General features: G+C 40.7%; 1 protein-coding gene across 13 annotated transcripts in view; it reads right to left on the bottom strand.

Annotated features, from left to right (window-relative positions):
- TNS3 (tensin 3) overlaps positions 1 to 18,680 on the bottom strand; it is a 258,576-nt gene that overhangs the window by 17,207 nt on the left and 222,689 nt on the right. For all 13 annotated transcript variants that reach the window (XM_066992134.1, XM_066992135.1, XM_066992142.1 and 10 more), the window contains 4 exons: positions 9,598 to 9,769; positions 6,393 to 7,036; positions 5,682 to 5,768; positions 2,649 to 2,780 (listed from right to left, as the gene is read on the bottom strand). In XM_066992134.1, the coding sequence (XP_066848235.1) occupies positions 2,649 to 2,780; positions 5,682 to 5,768; positions 6,393 to 7,036; positions 9,598 to 9,769 (1,035 nt within the window). The remainder of the gene's footprint in view (positions 1 to 2,648; positions 2,781 to 5,681; positions 5,769 to 6,392; positions 7,037 to 9,597; positions 9,770 to 18,680) is intronic.

Here is an 18,680-nt window from a genome sequence, read left to right as displayed (position 1 = left end):
GTGGCAACCAGACCAACTGCCTGCCCCAAAACGCGGCTGTTCAGGTCTCCGGCTGCAGGGAGTGCCTGAGCCTGTTGCTGTCATCAGAGGGTGGCATAGATGCTTCCTGCGTGAGGTGTGAGCAGGTGGAGAATCTGATCAGCCTGGTGGCAGAGCTCAAGGACGAGGTGGAGAGATTAAGTACCATCAGGCAGTGTGAGCAGGAGTTAGACAGGAGGAGCAACTCCCTGACATACCTGAGAGAAAGGCACCAGGGTGATACACCCCAGATAGTGGTGGACCCCTGCACTGTAGCTGTTAGGCAGAGGAAGGGGACCTAAGAGATGGAGAGGAATGGAAACAGGTCCCTGCTCTGCACCACAGGCAAGCCCCCTCCCTACCCACCTTGCCTCCCCAGTTGCCCTTACACAATTGGCTTGAGGCCCTGGAGCTCGAGGGATGGGTAGGTGAGGATGTGGGGTAACGTCCACACAGGAGGTCATCTAGGGAAAGGAAGTCAACTCCACACCTCAGGACTTCCTCCACCAAGAAGGAAAGAAGAGTAATTGTTGTAGGCAACTCCCTTGTGAGGGGAACAGAGGGCCCCATATGTTGGCCAGACTGCTGGCCTACCTGGGGCCTGAGTCAGGGACATTACCAGGAAACTTCCTGACCCCTCTGATTATTATCCATTACTTATAATTCAGGCTGGTAGTTATGAAATTGCTGAGAGAGTGCCAGGTCCTGCACTTTGGCCACAACAACCCCATGCAACACTACAGGCTTGGAGCAGTGTGGCTGGAAAGCTGTGCGGAGGAAAAGGATCTGGGTGTGTTAGTCCATGCTCACCTGAACATGAGCCATCAGTGTGCCCAGGTGGCCAAGAAGGCCAACAGTATCCTGGCTTGTATCAGGAGTAGTGTAGCCAGAAAGACCACGAAGGTGATCATCCCCCTGTACTGTGCTCTGGTGAGGCTGTACTTCCAGTACTGTGTTCAGTTTTGGGCCCTTCACTACAAGGAGGACATCTAGGCCCTGGAACATGTCCAGAGAAGGGCTATGAAGCTGGTGAAGGGTCTGGAACACAAGTCCTTTGAGGAGCAGCTGAGGGAACTGGGGTTGTTTAGTCTGGAGAAGAGGAGGCTCGGGGGAGACCTTATTGCTCTCTACAGCTACCTGAAAGGAAGTCGGGGGGAGCTGGGGGTTGGCCTCTTCTCACAGGTAACTAGCGATAGGACTAGAGGGAATGGCCTCAAGTTGCGCCAGGGGAGGTTCAGGTTGGAAATTAGGAGAAATTTCTTCTCAGAAAGAATAGTTAAGCACTGGAATGGGAAGCCCAGGGAGGTGGTGGCATCACCATCCCTAGGGATGTTTGAGGAAGGGTTGGATGTGGTACTCAGGGGCATGGTTTAGTGGGTAATAAACAGCTGGACTAGTTGATCTGGGAGGTCTTTTCCAACCTATGATTCTATGAGACTGAACAAATTCGTACCCTCCAGGACGAAGCAATTGGAATCAAAGCTAAATATCACTGAGGGTGAATTGGAAGAATGCTAGAGTCTTGATTACAATTTTCTTTTGCTACCACTTACCTGTAGTACAACTAACATAAACTGGCTCTTAAACACTAGTAGAGTTTGAACTTTCATGTCTTCCTGGATTTCATTGATCTGATGAGAAGAGATTAATAAAAACACCTACAGCTATTCCATTTGCCTCCTTGCAGTTGCTATCACCAGTGCACCCCTACTGTCTACCTCAAATTTGACACTGCAGTGGTTCTGTTGATGTTTCTTGACTACAAAAGGAAGTATTATATGACAATTTTTAGTAAGAAATTATCTCAAGATAACATATGAAGTGTAGAGAATTCAAAAATGTTATTGTAATACAGGTGGATTGCTAACCTTGCCACTTCTCTCTGAGTAAGCTTTAAATCTTAGCAAAAAGAAAAAAAGAAAGAGAATGCAAAGCACACTTCCATAACCACAACACTAAGATTCACTGCCTTCCTGTGATCTATGTAGCTTTTCTCCCCAGGCAATGAAAATCACCCCATTTCCTTTCTAGTAGCACCAATGAGCCAAGAACAGTACAGATAGTGCTTACTGAGATCTCATAGATTGATTTATGCTTTCCATGTGTTCATTTTATCTTTCACAACTATCAGGTACAAGTTATATATGGAGGCAATGGAGCTGGGAGAGTATGCATATTTCATCACTTCTCTTAAACAACTATCATCTTTCCTTAGGGAACCCCCTGAGATTTTTCTCTAATGTAGAACTGTCTCAGAACAAAATCCTGGGGTCAAAAATATTCAACATCCCAGCCAAGTGAAAGCTCTGCATGATGGTATGAGGATGAAACACAGACTTCTAATTGCTAGGGAGGACCCATTACAGAGATGATGGTTTTTCTATCAGGTTGATAAGGTATGATACATGTACTGCCACAATATACATACATTCACAAGCCATGGTCAAACTGAAGAACAAACAACATCTTATTCAGTCCCATTCAATGTGATACTAGTGCAAGGAACTAAACAGAGCCTGTAATTCAAGTTGCACTTACTGGAAGTGGGAAGATTCCTACAGATTAACACACAGTAATACAGACTTTCTAATGTGTGGCTTGTTAAAGGACAGATAGAAGGCATACAGTACCTTTCTTATTTAACTGCAGAACAGAAGGAGGTGGTGTAGCAACTTTCATTGCTAGCCCATAGGCTCCCCGGAAGGAATGACTGTCTCGAACAATAAATGACCCAGGCTCCTTGTCCTTGAGAACAGCAATGGCTGTAAAGAATTTTATAAAAGAGAGAGAAAAACATTTCCAGAACAATAAACACACTCAAAAATTACAGGTGCAAATCTATAATTAAAAGGAGATTAAAGAAAATAAGATCCTTTATATGTCTCCATTGCTATAGAACAGACTATAATTGAACATATTTGGGGGGATCTGACTGAAAACATCTCATGTGAATTTCATGGATACTTATTTCAAAGGAAGCCTGAAATACAGATCCCTAGTGATTTTTTTAACTGTGAAGGATGCAGGTTCTACCAGGGTTCATGCAATCAGTGCTTCCAGAAGAAAATGCTGAGTAGTGGAAAACTGCTGTTACATTGACAAGTCAACAGCTTTCTACCACCCACTAGGCTACAACTGATAATTAGTTGATTTTTACATAGTAGCTTAAATCTGTGCCTCAGGTCAGTGCCTGCACACATGTAGTTGGGATCACTTGCAGCTGTGAATGATACAACAAAAATGATACAACAAAATTGAAGCTGGAATCTCTGCATAAACGCCAAAGATCTGTGCATGATTTTTCATTTGCTACATGCTTTCCCGTTTATCAAGAATACTGTGCAACCATTAGTTAACAACTACTGTTGCAGCACTGACCTGGGTAATCAAGTCTGATACTGATGATCGTAGCTGATACTGATAGTCACATATGAACTTTCTGGCAATGCAAAAGCAGCTTCAAGCTGACAGTGCTGATGTAAGCTCCAAATGAAATTTTGGGTTTAAGTTCATGGCAAACAACCCTCCCTTAAAAAAGTAAAACCAAACCAAACCAAAAAATAACTGCCACACACTAAACTAAAAAAAAATTCTAATACTTATACTTGGAAAATGTACTAAAAGGTGAAGAGATTAAATATGGGTTTTGTCCCTTTCTTTTTTTTCTGATCTCAGTGACCATATCAAAGGAAATCCAGCAAAATAAGAGCAAACTGACAAAAACTACACCTCAAGTATGTGCATGTGCACACACACACACAGCCCAGGCAAAGAAAATGTGGCCCTATTCCCAATTTTCCTGGCCCCACGTTGTTTCTTATTAAGAAAAAAGGGCAAGTTGATTCCTGTTTACATATTGTCAAATTGTTAGAATCATGACAGAGAGCACAGCTCTTTAATTCCCAGGCTGAACAGACAACAGTGTATTTCTTTTCTTATGTAGCTTCAGTAGTCAGAAGCCATCAGTTCTCATCTACAAACAATGTTTGTCTCTGCAAAGTACTCTCACTCTATTATGTGTTTTAAAGCAAAACAGGGGATGAAAGTGGGTATTTGCTCTTCGAATGTCGAAACACTGAAATACTTTACATCTATAGCCTGTGATCTCTGCTTGAAGCGTGATATGAAGTTCTCCTAGGAGAAATCATTTGCAAGAAAACTGCTCTTGTTTGGCAGAAGTCTGCTACAGACTCTGAAATATAATAGCCAAACATCTTAACCTCACTTTTAAAAATAGATTTTAATTGGTAAGGTGAAAAGAGGCATACTACAAAGTTGGGAAGATAATTGTTTTCATTTGTTCAAGCAGCTAGGTTTAAAATTCCTTTATGATCTATTCCCCTCTTTAAATCCACATGAAGAGAGGAAACTTTTTCTGACCATTTGCAGAGCACTCAGTGCTCATTATGGGTGGGGAGCAGAAAATAGGAAGGAGAGTGAAGTGAAACAACCAGTGAAACATCATCCAGAGGTAAATAAATAATCCATTTTCTATGACCTTTATCCTCCTAGGCTCATATTTACCACCACACTATAAGGGGCACCCTCACAGTCTGAGAAAATATGAACTAGACAGACAGAGCAATTCATCATTTGCCAATAGCTGAAAGCTATTTGGTTCTAGTTCCAAGTCTGATGATGTAAACTTCCTTTCCAATACAGAATGGCTTTGACATTTTCCTTTTCAACAACTTCATTTTAACAATCCCAGTTTAAAATGCTTTCAATAGCTTACTAAATGCTATTCACTGTAGCTCAATATTACAGTACAGACACAAGGATAGTCAGTCAGACTGACTGCATTTACAAGCATCCAAAATACTTTATTTACATATTGATGCCCGATCAAAGTATAAGTTTGCATGTACACATTTTCACATATGTAATAAAAACTTTCCACTCTCATTCAGTAATATATCTACATATAGATGTATCTATATTGTACATCATAAAGATTTTATTCCATAGGAGTGTTATTTTGTGATCTTTAAGAAATAATGTATGTCACTTGCAGCTGAAAATGAAATTTAGGCTACAGAACAACTGGTAGATGAGGATGCTTTTATAATGAATCCTAGATAATAAATTACTCTCTGATATTTAGGATCTCTCAACCTATCCACACAGGGAAACACACATGGCTGAAATTATGCCAGAGCATCACATTTGTACTCTAATGGTTTCTGAGAGCAGCAGTTGTTTGGTATTGCACCATGTATACTTGCTGTTCCAAACTCTGGAGGCCAAAATAGCTTTGCCTGGCACACTGGTGAAGACTCACCATAATATCAGATTGCATTAATAGAGCATATTCTGCTTACATTTTCTTTCAGCATACCTTAAATCAACTTCCATTGTTGTGAGATGGCAACAGACAAATTAGTTTCTCAGTAAAGCACTTTTGCAGGAGCTACCACAGGAATACTCAAATCACTCTGTAGTTATTTAAATTAGGATAATAATTTGTCTGAAGTACTTGAATGCCCTCCACTCTCAAACTCAGCCTTTGGACAAAATAAATTGAAGTTGTCTTCGGCCCTTATAGATTTTATATTTCTCTTTGTAATTATTTGAGATGTCTGGTAGTCATAAAAAAATAAGGCACATTCACCAACTAGCCTTTCTGTAAGTATATACCTCAGAATATACATCAACTGTTATACCTTGTTCTCTTGAAATATCTGGTTTATACCAGAACTTGGATGTGTCCTGGACAAATTTCACAGTCACATGTTTATCCATTGTGTTTTCTATAAAATAAAAGGGGAAAGACAAGTTAAGAAATTTTCTAAATATAAAAGCATGTTTTGCTTTTCTTTTCAACTTCCAACCACATTAACGCTTCTAAAAACTCATGATTAGAAGGACAACAGAGAGAAACTTTGAACTGTTTCAGAACCATACACTAAGACTCCAAAAGCCCTCTTAAAGTTTAATTTTGCAAAACCTATAGAATATGAAAAACTCTTACATTTATAAAGCTATACTAAATATAAAGTTTTTCAGTGGGACCCAGTGAATACATATCGACATTTTTAACTATTCTTGACATGAATATAGCAAAGATGCATAAAGAAACCAGCCTTTATTAAGAGAGGTTGGAATGCATACTCCTTGTTTGTGGTTTCACAGCTCAAAAGGTGGGATGCCCTTGGCTGACAATTAAGGAAGGGCAGAAACAGTTCTGCAGCATTGTCCTCAGAATAATACATCCAAAACCCGTGAAATGGTGCCTCTTACTGCAAGCATTCAAGTCCTCTCTGCCATTTTTATTCCACTGTTTTTTTCCCCCTCCTCATTTTAAAAATCCCCTAAATGGGAGGTAAACTCATACAACTCAGAAGTATTTTGCATTTCTCTGATACAGAACCTACCTGGCACGAGGGAAGTGCTTAAAATTTTTGAGAAATCTGGGAGGATGTTTGGGAATGGGATGCTGATTGTACTTCCACTGTGGGGACTAGAGAAGCCACTTGAAGAAGGTGAGACAGAGGTGAAGGAACGGTCCTCTTCAGAGGACCTCTTTTTCTCTGGAAGAGGTGGTTGAGAATGTAGGTTCCCTCCAAGGTGCTGATGAATCGCATTGTTTTGACTATTGTGTCCAGAAGCCACTGTAAGAAAGTTTTGTGCCAAAAAGCCATTGTCCTCTGCACTTGCCACTGATGAGCTCATGGTTTTAGGAGAGATGCTAGTGTTGGCTATGAAAGTAGCTTGTTTCTCCTCTTGGGGGGAGCTACAGACCATGTTGCCCCCACTGTAGTTCCTGTAGGCCCGGGCACTGCAGCTGTTAGCAGGTTCTTGTTGCTGCTCCACTGGTGATTTCTCCAGGCTGCTCCGGGTGACAACTTGCAGTCCTGGGGTTTGGAAATGAGACAAGAGAGAACCATCTTGCACAGGGTGTGAAAATTCTGAAGGCACAAGGTAACTTCCTGTTGGCCTGGTATTTCCCATTGAAAGCTGGAGCGATGGGGAAGATTTAGGGCTGCTTTCAAGCCAAGGACATTCTGTTGCAGGAGAGCTGTCAAAAAAAGCCAAAAATCGAACACAAAAATAATAAAACAGCCAAATCATTTTCCTAAAAAGTCACTACACAGTCCATACTGTGGTCATAATTGAAAGCAATCACTTGCTCACTGAGGTACACTTTGACAACAAGAAAGATCTGGCAATACAGCTGGAACAAGGGACTTCAGCCCCACCCTGATCATTCATTTCTTCAATGTAGTTCATCACTTTCTGCCTTATCTCACCCTCCATCCAGCAATGCTGATGACACCATTTCTGAGCTTCTACTGTAAGTCAGGCCACCAAATTCAGCACTGTTATAAACACTCCTCCTTCCTCCTAATTGAGAGGGTTACTTTTAATATGAATTGATTCAGTGAGACTGTGTACAACATTGCTTCACAGACAGAGGTCCTGGAGGATCTCCATACGGTGACTTACAGCACTGGCTGAAAAAGAGCAGTAGAAGGCTCTTAAGCCACGGCTGTCATCAAAGGCAATGACAAAAGTTTATGGAATAAGACTGACACTACCACAATAGATCTTACATGCAGAGTCTCTTACGTTAATTTTTAAAAAGGAGAGAGAAAGGGAAAGGGGAAAGAGGGAAGGAAAAAAGGGGAAAAGGGAAAGTGCAAGACAAGCGCTAAGGACAGCGTTGTTCACCATCACATAATAAGTGAATAAGCATGGTAAGAAGACAGTCCACAAGACCCAACTGTTAGATTAGGCCTCTTTCTAATAAAATCTATATTGCAAACAGAAGAGAAGCAAGTCCAGTGGTTAATTTTTGCATATGGGAACAACAAACATAAAACAATACAGAGTACAAGAAACACTTTTCCAAGCTTCTGTTTGATTGATGGATATTAAGTATTTATATATTTATTATTTATAAAGACAACAATAAACATTAGATTATTCTACTGGCTAAGAGTTCCACCTGCTCAAGTGAAGGATAACAAATATCCTTCTAAACACCACAGATTATGCTTCTGACAAAACCATCTCATGAAAGTTTAAATTGGCTTCTTTCTTCAGAAAGTGAGACGCCCTTCAATTTTGGCTGAAAAACATTATCATCAACATCATATGTAAAGAGAGAACAAACCCATTTTGAGATAGAAAGTGAAAGGAACTGGCAAAAAAATTATAAAAAATAAAAATTTATTAAAAAAATTATAAAGAACATTTTAATTAAAAGGGAACTGTGGAAATGGATACCAGTAGATTTGAACAGATCCAAGTAGAAGGACCATAAAGAAATAGAAGGGAAGCAAAGGGTAGAAAGGAACCATTCCAAAAAAAAAAAAAAAAAACAAGCTGTAGTTATCAGCTAGATGAAATGAAAAGCAACAGGAAAAACAAAACATCTAAAAAGAAGGGAACAAAAATTTCTAGATAAAGTTTAAGGACGGAATGCAAGCTTGATAATGACTGCATTGCCTGATAAGCTTGTAATTCATATCCACTTATAATTAAATGTCAAATTGGCTTCTCCTCAGAAAATACTAACATACTTTATACAGAGCAAAAGGGAAACAAGCCACTGGCATGTAAGGAACTCAGGTAGCTATTGTTTGACATCAGTAGGGTAAATCTGTTGAAGCCTTAGGCCGCAGTATGAGCTCCCATAACCTGAACCTGTTATGTAGTGGTGATTGAGCAATATTTTGTGTGGATGGGGGGTGGGGATGTGCTGACCAAGGACATGGCAGAATGAGAGCGTGCCCCAGGAGATAAGAGAAGACATCGTGCTCTGCAACAAAGAATTGCCAGTCTGAAGTAACATAATGTATATGTGTCAAGAACTTATTGGACCATAATGGACAAAGACTGTATGGGTGTAAGAACCCAAGGGAAGTCTTGATGGGGTCCCTCCTTGAAGGCACCCAGCTCGAGCTGATATATGAGTACCATTAAATTCTCACTGCTTTAAATAAGAATCAACACTTTGAGTGAATTCTGGATGCCTGGTGAGACCCATTTTGCTAGGGGAAACAACAAGATCCCCTAACAAGAGTATTATGATTCACAGTCATAATTATAACAGGAAACTTCTTTCACAGTCCAAGTACTGACTGAAAATGAAATTAATTAGATAGGAAGACATATAGAAATCAACACACTGTAAGTCCTTACTGAGAGTTTGACACACCAACCAACAGCATTCCAAATATTTATTGTGAAAAAGGAGCCAATTATCCATGAAAAGGACAGTTAGCCACAAAAGAATGTTGTTGCAGAGTGATAGAGAAGGAAACATTATCAGCTGTAATGAAACACCCCATCTATTAAGTAAATAGAGGTAATTGTTCATGACTGACCACTGATTGTCCCTACCCATTTTTGTATTCCTAGATTTTCTTTAAAACCACATGTGCCTCTCAGACATATAAATAACATCTGTGAATGTGTTAACTTCCAGATGGTGGGCAACAACATCATCACATGTCACAACCAAACTCAAAAGTCCTTGTACAAATGCTCTGCAACAAACAAGCAAGCATAACATCTTGGCTGGAAATCACAATACTGAGAACTAAACACTCAGGTCAGAGAATCTTTTCCTACCTTTCTCCCACTGGGACAGAACTGTTACTTGAAGCAGTACATGAAGATGCTAAACACCGCTGAAAGGAAGGATCCATCTGCATGTTGGGCCTCAGCAAAGCAGGGTTAGCACCCAAGGTGCTGTCAGACATTATCATAGAGTGGTTAAGGGCTTCTTTGTAACTTTGAGATTCTGCAAGAAAGGAAACAAAGTACAAGACAAATTGAAAAACAACTTACATTTTTACAGGCCTTGTACTGCCTGAAAGAAGTGTTTATAAAATGATCGATTTTTCTTTAAAAAAAAAAATTTTTTTTACTTGTTTAAACTGTAACATTTTATTTCACAACACTGATTGCTGAAAACATGCAGCAGGAGAACAAATGGCAAAGGCAAGTTGTTCTGCATTCCGCAGCCCACAGTGTTAAGACAGATATGTCTATTCAAGTTTCCTACCTAACTATACACAGCATGCACTCAAACAGCAAAGCAATAGAAAACTGGAGGGTTATTTCAGCCCAACCTTCAGCCCACAGCTGAATGGGGCAGGGCACTCAGTGACAAATAACAGGAAAGACCAAGATATTCAATGTTTTTTCAATAGTGCCCACTGATGAGGCAAGAGGCAATGAGCACAAATTAAAACATGAAATTCCACCTGAACACAAGAAAACATTTTTTTTTACTGCAAGACTGTTCAAACACTTGCACAGCTTGCCCAGATGGGTTGTGGAGTCTTCATCCTTGGAGATATTCAAAACCTGACCCAACAGTCCTGTACAACTTGCACTAGCTGACCCTGTTTGAGCAGGGGTGTGGCTAGATGATCACTATAGGTCACTTCAAGCCTCTGTGATTCTGTGTAATTCTTGCTATAGGTCTAGAATACTGCTCAGGTGAGGAGAAAAGGACAGAACTGGAGTTGAAAGGCAGTTGAGAAGAACAGAGAAAATACGGGTTCAGAACTGTGACTTTGTTCACACCACACAGAGAAAGAAATAAAATAACTAGACCATTTTTTTCTAATAGCTTGCAAATAGCATCAGAGCAATTGCTTTCTAAATTGATTCAAGACTGAACTAAGTTCAACTTATTTATACTGATTGTAGATAGTACAGGATAAAGTTAAAATGGATGTACTTGGATGAGGAATCATGTGAATGCTATTACTAGAATCACATAAGATTAAAGATCATCTAGTTCCCCCTGCAAAGAGCAGAGACACTAGATCAGGTTGCTCAAAGCCCCATCCAACCTGGCCTTGAACGCTTCCAGGGGTGGGGCATCCACAGCTTCTCTGAGCAACCTGTTCCAGTGCATTACCACCCTCATCATTAAGAATTGCTTCCTAACATTTAATCTAAACCTACCCTCCTTTAGTTTAAAACCATTACACTTGTCCTATCACTACAACCCGCGATAAAGAGTTCCTTTCCATCTTTCCTGTAGACCCCCTTTAAGTACTGTAATGCTGCAATATGATCTCCCTGGAGCCTCCTCTTCTCTTGGATAAACAACCCCCACTTTCTCAGCCTTTATATGAGAGCCTTTCTCAGTCTTCATATGAGAGGTGCTCCATCCCTCTGATCACTGTTGTAGCTCTCCCGTGGCTCTGCTTCAACAGATCTATGTTGATTAGACCTTTCTTATGGTGGGGGCCCCAGAGCTGAACGCAGCACTCCAGGTGGGATCTCACAGGAATGGAGCAGAGGGGGAGAATCACCTCCCTCAACCTGCTACCTACACTTCTTTTGATGCAGCCCAAAATATGGTTGGCTTCCTGGGCAACACTGCCAGCTCACATTCAGTTTTTAACCCAGCAATACCCCCAAGCTCTTTTCCACAGGGCTGCTCTCAATTCACTCATCTCCCAGTCTTTATTCATGTTTGGGATTGCCCCAACACAGGCACAGGACTTTGCACTAGGCCTTGTTGAATTTCAGGAGGTTTGCACAGGCCAATCTCTCAAAACTGTCAAGGTCCCTCTGGATGGCATCTCAGAATCATGGAATCACAGAATGTGCAGGGTTGGAAGGGACCTCATCTAGTCCAACGCCCCTGACGAGTAGCATCACCTAGAGCACATTGTACAGGATGGCATCCAGGCGGGTTTTGAATATCTCCAGAGAAGGAGACTCCACAGCCTGTCTGGGCAACCGGTTCCAGTGCTCTGTCAACCTCACAGGAAAGAAGTGCCCTCTCACATTCAGCCAGAACCTCCTGTGCTTCAGTTTGTGCCCGTTACCTCTCGTCCTGTTGCTGGGCACAACTGAAAAGACCGGCTCCATCCTCTCGACACCCTCCCGTCGGATATTTATACACATTAATGAGTTTTCCCCTCAGTCTTCTCTTTTCCAGGCTAAACAGACCCGGTTCTCTCAGCCTGTCCTCATACGGCAGGAGCTCCATTCCTCTCATCATCTTCGTAGTCCTCCTCTGAACTCACTCCAGAAGTTCTATGTCCCCCTGATACTGGGGAGCCCAGAACTGGACACAATACTCCAGGTGTGGCCTCACCAGGGCTGAGTAGAGGGGGAGGATCACCTCCCTTGACCTGCTGGCAACACTCTTCCGAATGCAGCCTACGATACCGTTGGCCTTCTTGGCCACAAAGGCACATTGCTGAGTCGCGGTCAGCCTGCTGTCCACCAGGACTCCTAGGTCCCTCTCTGCAGAGCTGTACTCTAACAGGACAGACACACCCCAGCCTATACCGGTGCTTTGGGTTATTCCTCCCTAGGTGCAGGACCCTACACTTGCCCTTGCTGAACTTCATGAGGTTCCTCTCGGCCCAACCCTCCAGCCTGTCGAGGTCCCAGCCTATCTCTTCCGTCCAACCTGTCAACTGCACCACTCAGGTTGGTATCATCTGCAAAATTCCTGAGGGTGAACTCAATCCCACTATTCATGTCACCAACAAATATGTTAGATAATACTCGTCCCAGTACAGACCTCTGAGGGACACCACTGATCACCAGTCTCTGCACTTGGACATTGAGCCATTGACCACAACTCTTTCAGTTAGACCTTCCAGCTGATTCCTTATGCACTGAGTGGTCCATCCCTCTAATCCATGTCTCTTCATTTTATAGTCAAGGATGTTGTGGAGGACAATATGAAATGCTTTTCTCAAGTCCAGGTAGATGACATCAGTTGCTCTTCCCTTTTCCACCAGCACTGTAACACCATCGTAAAAGGCCACCAAATTTGTCAGGCTCGATTTGCCCTTAGTGAAGCCATGCTGACTGTCACCAATCTCCTCTCTGTTTTCCGTGTGCTTTAGCATAGTTTCAGGAGGATCTGCCCCATGATCTTGCTTGGCACAGAGATGAGACTGACTGGCTTGTAGTTCCCCAGGTCTTCCTTTTTTCCCTTTCCTAAAAACAGGGGTTATGTTTCCTCTCTTCCAGTCAGTGGGAACTTCACCAGACTGGCATGACTTTTCAAATATAGTGGCTTAGCAACTTCATCCACCACTTCCCTCAGGACTATTCCCTCAGCTCCCTACTATTGAAGAGCTTTATAAAGGAACAATTTATTCCTTTTCTTTACAGGTGCATTGTTATAACTACTCAAGCTCTAACGAGCTTGTTATTTAATTATTCTGGCATACGCTAAAACAATCCAAAACCTTTCACATATGCTCATGTTCAATTACGCTGTTTTCTACTTCAGAGAAGGCCATGCAATATGATACTGCATACGCTTAAGCATCTGAATAGCTTCATACACCTGAATAGTTCCAATCACCTAAACATCTGCAAGACTGGAACCAATGAGGAGACCACAGATGAAACAGTCTCTACTCTCTCTAGAGTACTGGATACACTTAAAAAGATTGATGTGGAGAAGAAAAACAACAAAAATATGAGAGCTAGAGAACAACTCCAGCCCAACAAAGACTAACAATAATCTTAATCTTAATTTTTTCCATAAGGAAATCATTCTAATGCTGTAAAAAGAAGGAAGATTCTCACTGTTTCTGTGAGCTCCACTGAAGCAAGTCCAAAGAAATCATTTCAATACTTTTCATGGCACAGTCTGTCTCTGCTATTATTTGAATCAGGATGATGGAAGGTACTTAAAAGAAATGCCTGAGATAAGAAAACCTGCAAAACAGTGCTCTGACTGAAAACCATTTGAATTCCTCACATAGCACACATACTGTACAGAGCAACCACTTAACTGGATGAGGAAAGCATTAGAAAACTACCAAAATGTCTTTAACTAACATTAATTAGATCCATGCCAGCCATTAAAGTGAACTTTAAAGGAAATGCCTACAGAAATGGGTGTGGTGGAGAAGAGTTAAGAAAATCTGAATCTGTAATAGTTCAGATATATTGTATTCACTCTCATACTGGTGCAAACACAGTCTTAGGCCATATTCCTACTGAAATCAGTGGCGCTCCCTAGTATTATAAAGATTGATGTTAAGCCATGAACAATTATTTTAATATGTAATAAACAAGTAATACTTTGTCTTAACTATTATCTGAGGAAAAAAAATGGTTACTTGAATGTGGGTTGGTCAAACTAACATTGTATGTCTGATGAGCACTTGAGCCTCCCCAGGAATGCAACTTTCCGTACACTAAAAGCAGATGGATCTACTGAGAGCTCCATCTGTAAGACAGTATGTCTTAGGTGCAACTGACATCTCATTTCTGTACATGAACCTGCAGATGCCTCCCAGTTGTACTACAGGTTGAGACAACTCTGCTACGATACAGGAGAGGATAATGCATTCCCAGCAGGCATTGGGATTATGATCACAGGCTTAACTCCATATATTTATTTATTTCCATCAGTGCCTCTATACTTGTCCCCTTGTTATCAGACTGTGTAGGGGAGTCACTGGACTCCTGTTACAAAGAACCTGGGGGCAGAAAGGGGAGGGGAGCTTCTTGCTCCTTATGAAATAGCTTAAAATCTTCTCCCACTGTTATGCAATCTCAAGTATGTGCACGAGACTTAAACCAAAGCATTTATACATAGCAAAGTCCTCTCCTCCCACCACTTAAGCACTTGCTTAAAGATATGAACTAAGACATGACTCTTCTCTGTTTCAGGTTTTGGATTGTCACTATTACCTTTACACCACTGAAAGCTGCATGACAGAAAGACCACTGACTGAATGCTGACAGACACAGCATTTCTTTTCATATCCAAATTTTCACACATGTAAAAGATTAACAGTGAAAAGCCACAGGCAGCCAGGCATGTAATCTGCAAAATGAACGCAAACTCTGCATAACTATTCCCAGGCTAGAAACAAATATATCTGAAAGGCACTTATCATGAAAGCAGCTTTGTTTATATTTCAATTAAAAACAAGCTTGCCAAATATTTCAGCTATGTCCTCTCTATTGTCTGATACAGAGTCCACACTCACCAGTCAGCTGTTAACCCTTTACTGTACAAGCTTATAGTTTCTACAGGATTTTTTGTATGCGTGGTACAATCTCCTCTGCCATGTTTGCTGCAATCTACTGGTGCTTCTTGCTTCAGATCCTCTCAATCTACACTGTTAGGTCTGTTAGAATACTGACAATGTAGAAGTGCAGCTCCCTACTAAAAGAAGTGACACAAAAAAACTAAGATCATGTTCATGCCTCTTCAAACACTCAGGTCAAAATAACTACACTTGCTAACACTGACCATCAGCTTTACAGACAGAACCTAACAGATGAATGGCGCTCTCTGCATTATACATTGATGAAAAGGGACACTCAGGAAGAAAACAAATATTGTGACCATATGCAAGTTAGAAGATACAGATCACTATTCAACCATCCCACTTACCAGCAAAGGGAAAAAAAATAGTAAAAGTTGCAAGCATCTTCTATTTGTAAGCAGCTCTTGGATGTGCCCAGGAGACAGCTACATGAAAGTAAGATGTTATAGATTAACTACTACTTTAATCCACTACATGTCCTATCTTAAAAGAAAAACAAAATGAAAAAAATAAGAGAGAAAGAAAAAAAGAAAAGAAAAGGAAAATGAGAAAGGGGAAAAGAGGAAAAATAAATAAAAATTAAAAAAAGAAAATGGAAGAAAAAAATAAAAATGAAGAAAGAAAAGAAAAAAAAAACAGAGTGGCTTAACCCAAGCCACGGTCCAGATAAAAGGTATGTAAAAGCATTGCTTTTCCTCTTTTCTTGTAGCAGCTGAATGGCAAAATCACCCCACAGCTTTTGAGAAACTGGTCCAGTAGGGAAATTGAAGAGCTGTCATTCCATTAGCACACCTTGTATGTTAGCAGATCCTAATATAATTCCATCTCTGTATTCCTTTTTGTTCAAAGGTGATAGCTAACCTGCTCCAAATGATTTATAAACTCCACTCAAAATCCTCAAGTTACTCTAAGTCACTGTTCTGCTCCCTAAAGTATGAGCTGGCCTCCCCCTAACTAGCTCAAGGCAGCTTAAAACTGAATGGACATAGAAAAGCATGTTGCTGTAAAGCAAGCCAAAGGAACTGAACCACTACCAGCCTTAAAGAGCAGCAGAAAAATAAGAAGCTTTGTGAAATTTACAAGCATTGCACAATCTCTTCTGTCCCTTGATCCATCCTTTGATGGCTTGCTTCAGCAATGATGTGAAATTCCAGCCTAATGAAAGATGTCTCCAAAACATTCCCTGTACTAACAGCCTCATTCAAAGGTTCCATTTCACCGTTCACATGAACAGCTAATGAAACCATTCCTTTAGACAGATTTCCTGACAGAACTGAAGATACTTACAAATGTAATGGAATAGCTGGTGCGAGAATTCTTCTCTACCCAATGTAAGTAATTTATTTTTTGACTGATTGCATTCATGGAATCATAGAATGGCTCAGGTTGGAAGGGACCTCAAAGATCATCTAGTTCCAACCCCCCTGCATTAGGCAGGGACACCTCTCACTAGATCAGGTTGCTCAGGGCCTCATCTAATGTGATCTTGAACACCTCCAAGGATGGGGCATCCACAACCTTTCTGGGCAACATGTTCCAGTGCCTCACCACCCTCTGAGTGAAGAATTTCCTCCTAACCTCTAACCTAAATCTCCCCTCTTTTAGTTTAAAACCATTCCCCCTTGTCCTGTCATTATCTCATTGAGCAAAGAGCAGCTCTCCAATTAAGGGTAACAGTAAAAAATTGCTCTCCAACAAAGAAGGCCACATTCTATAAACTTGGTATTTCTCATTCACTCAGGACTCACCTTGGACTTGTCCTACCAGACAAGCATTCTCAAGACCTTCCTTCCTTTGAAACACTTCTGAAAAATGTACACTGTAATTCCCTGCATTCATGAAAAACTCAATGGCACTTTGCAGCTTGACATAGAGCTAGCTTCAACTACAGTTTGGCACTACCAATGTGAACTCCATCATAGTGCTGAGCTGTTCATCTCTCCTTCCCACATCTAGGGAACTGTAACAGTTTTATAACAGTCTCTGCTGATACAACTTTATTTTATTCAGGATACCAAAGGTCAAATGATCACCACTTCCCTTTTGCAATATTCATTTTTGTTCTTCATTAAGCCAAGTTTTTCTGCCATTCACCTGAACTTCTTGCAGAAGATTTAGACTCAAGTCAGAGCTGAGGTGTTATATGTACAAGGAAAGGTAAAGCAAGAATACAAAAAAAAAAAAAAAAACACCGGTATTAAGCATTAAAACAACTTATCCAGAGACACAGTGGGTACCTCATGGTTTGAAGTATATCAGTAATGCAAAATGTACTGGATGAAGATTTTAAGCACATATTATGGAAAAGGTTCATTTAGATATGTTCCTTTCCAAATCTTAAAATCTACAGAAGAAAAAATGTGGAGAAAGATTTATCAAGGAAAAGCAAAATAAGACAAGGACAGAACTGAAGAAAGTTTTAGTATACCCAAGGGAAGAAATCCAATTATTTAGTTCCTCCATCTGCAGGAAGTTCTCTTAAAGATAAAAGGCCCAAGATCATATGGAAGGATGTAGGAAAGAAACAATAAATAAAAGGAAAAACCATCAGTAAGCAAATGACAAAATTAATGACACTGAGTAGGCACAATTTTAGCTTTTCTATGGAAAGGCTGCGGGAAAGATTATCTGGAAAATCATAGTTTCACAGAAAAAAATGGAGCAAGGAAAAGAATTTCAGTGGAAGAGAGGTAGGTATTGATGTGCAAACTCCAGTGACAGCTAGCTGGACTGGATGAAGTGAAAAGTAGTGCACAATTCTAATTGTACAGTTTGACTAGGGGGTAGCAGAAGCTTATGCTACTATGTAAAGCCAGAAAACCTGGAAATGGTGAATTTATGACAAAAGGATTTGGGTTCCTGGAAAAAAAGTTCCTCCAGTGGATGACAAGAGTGCTAAGATTTTGTTTTTGTGAAGCTTCTTAAAAACCTCTACAGGGCTCACTGGGAAGAGCAGAATTAAAGCTCCTACATACAGAAAAAGGCGACAGCAAATTGGTCCACCATTAAGCATGGTTCTTCTGGGGAAGCCATATTGCCTTTCATCATCTCTCCTTCTGCTTTTCCAAATGCTAAGGTGCCAAAAATTAATAGGAGACTGAGATAATGCTGAAACTCTCTTTTGCTTTCAGTCCACCTGCAAACTACCAACTTTACTGAAACTTATTTTATACTTAACATATTCTGCTTTCAATTTCACAAAAATACACTGAATCAAATTATACCCTTGCAAAAAACAACTTTGGTCTCACAGTTTTTTCCTTTGTACAGAACACATGAAATAGGACAAGAAACAGGCTTCAGTGAAAGGTGCTAAAGATCTTTTTTATAATTTCAGCTGCCAGGGAAGGGAATAACTTTATTACCTCTTTTGCATAGTTTGTGCTACCCTTTCCAACAAAAGTTGTTCCACCTTTCATTCAGGGCTAAATTTCCCCAATCTGTTGCTAGCCAAATTCTACCATTACTGTTTCAAACACTGAAAACAACAGTTTCAAACTCCGAGAACAGCAGCTAATTTACTGTGTTGCATTTTTGTTGTTGTTGTTGTTGAGAAGAGTTAAACATAAGTACACTTAAACAAGCCTGAAAGCAAAAACCCCGAAAACCTCAGGCAGCAATGCTTTCCTGTTCATGTCTGAGAAG

The sequence above is a fragment of the Anser cygnoides genome, chromosome 2, assembly GCF_040182565.1.
Source record: "Anser cygnoides isolate HZ-2024a breed goose chromosome 2, Taihu_goose_T2T_genome, whole genome shotgun sequence".
Lineage (NCBI taxonomy): Eukaryota > Metazoa > Chordata > Aves > Anseriformes > Anatidae > Anser > Anser cygnoides.
The sequence above is the reverse complement of the archived record's forward strand: the minus strand, read 5'-3'. Positions and strand labels throughout refer to the sequence as shown.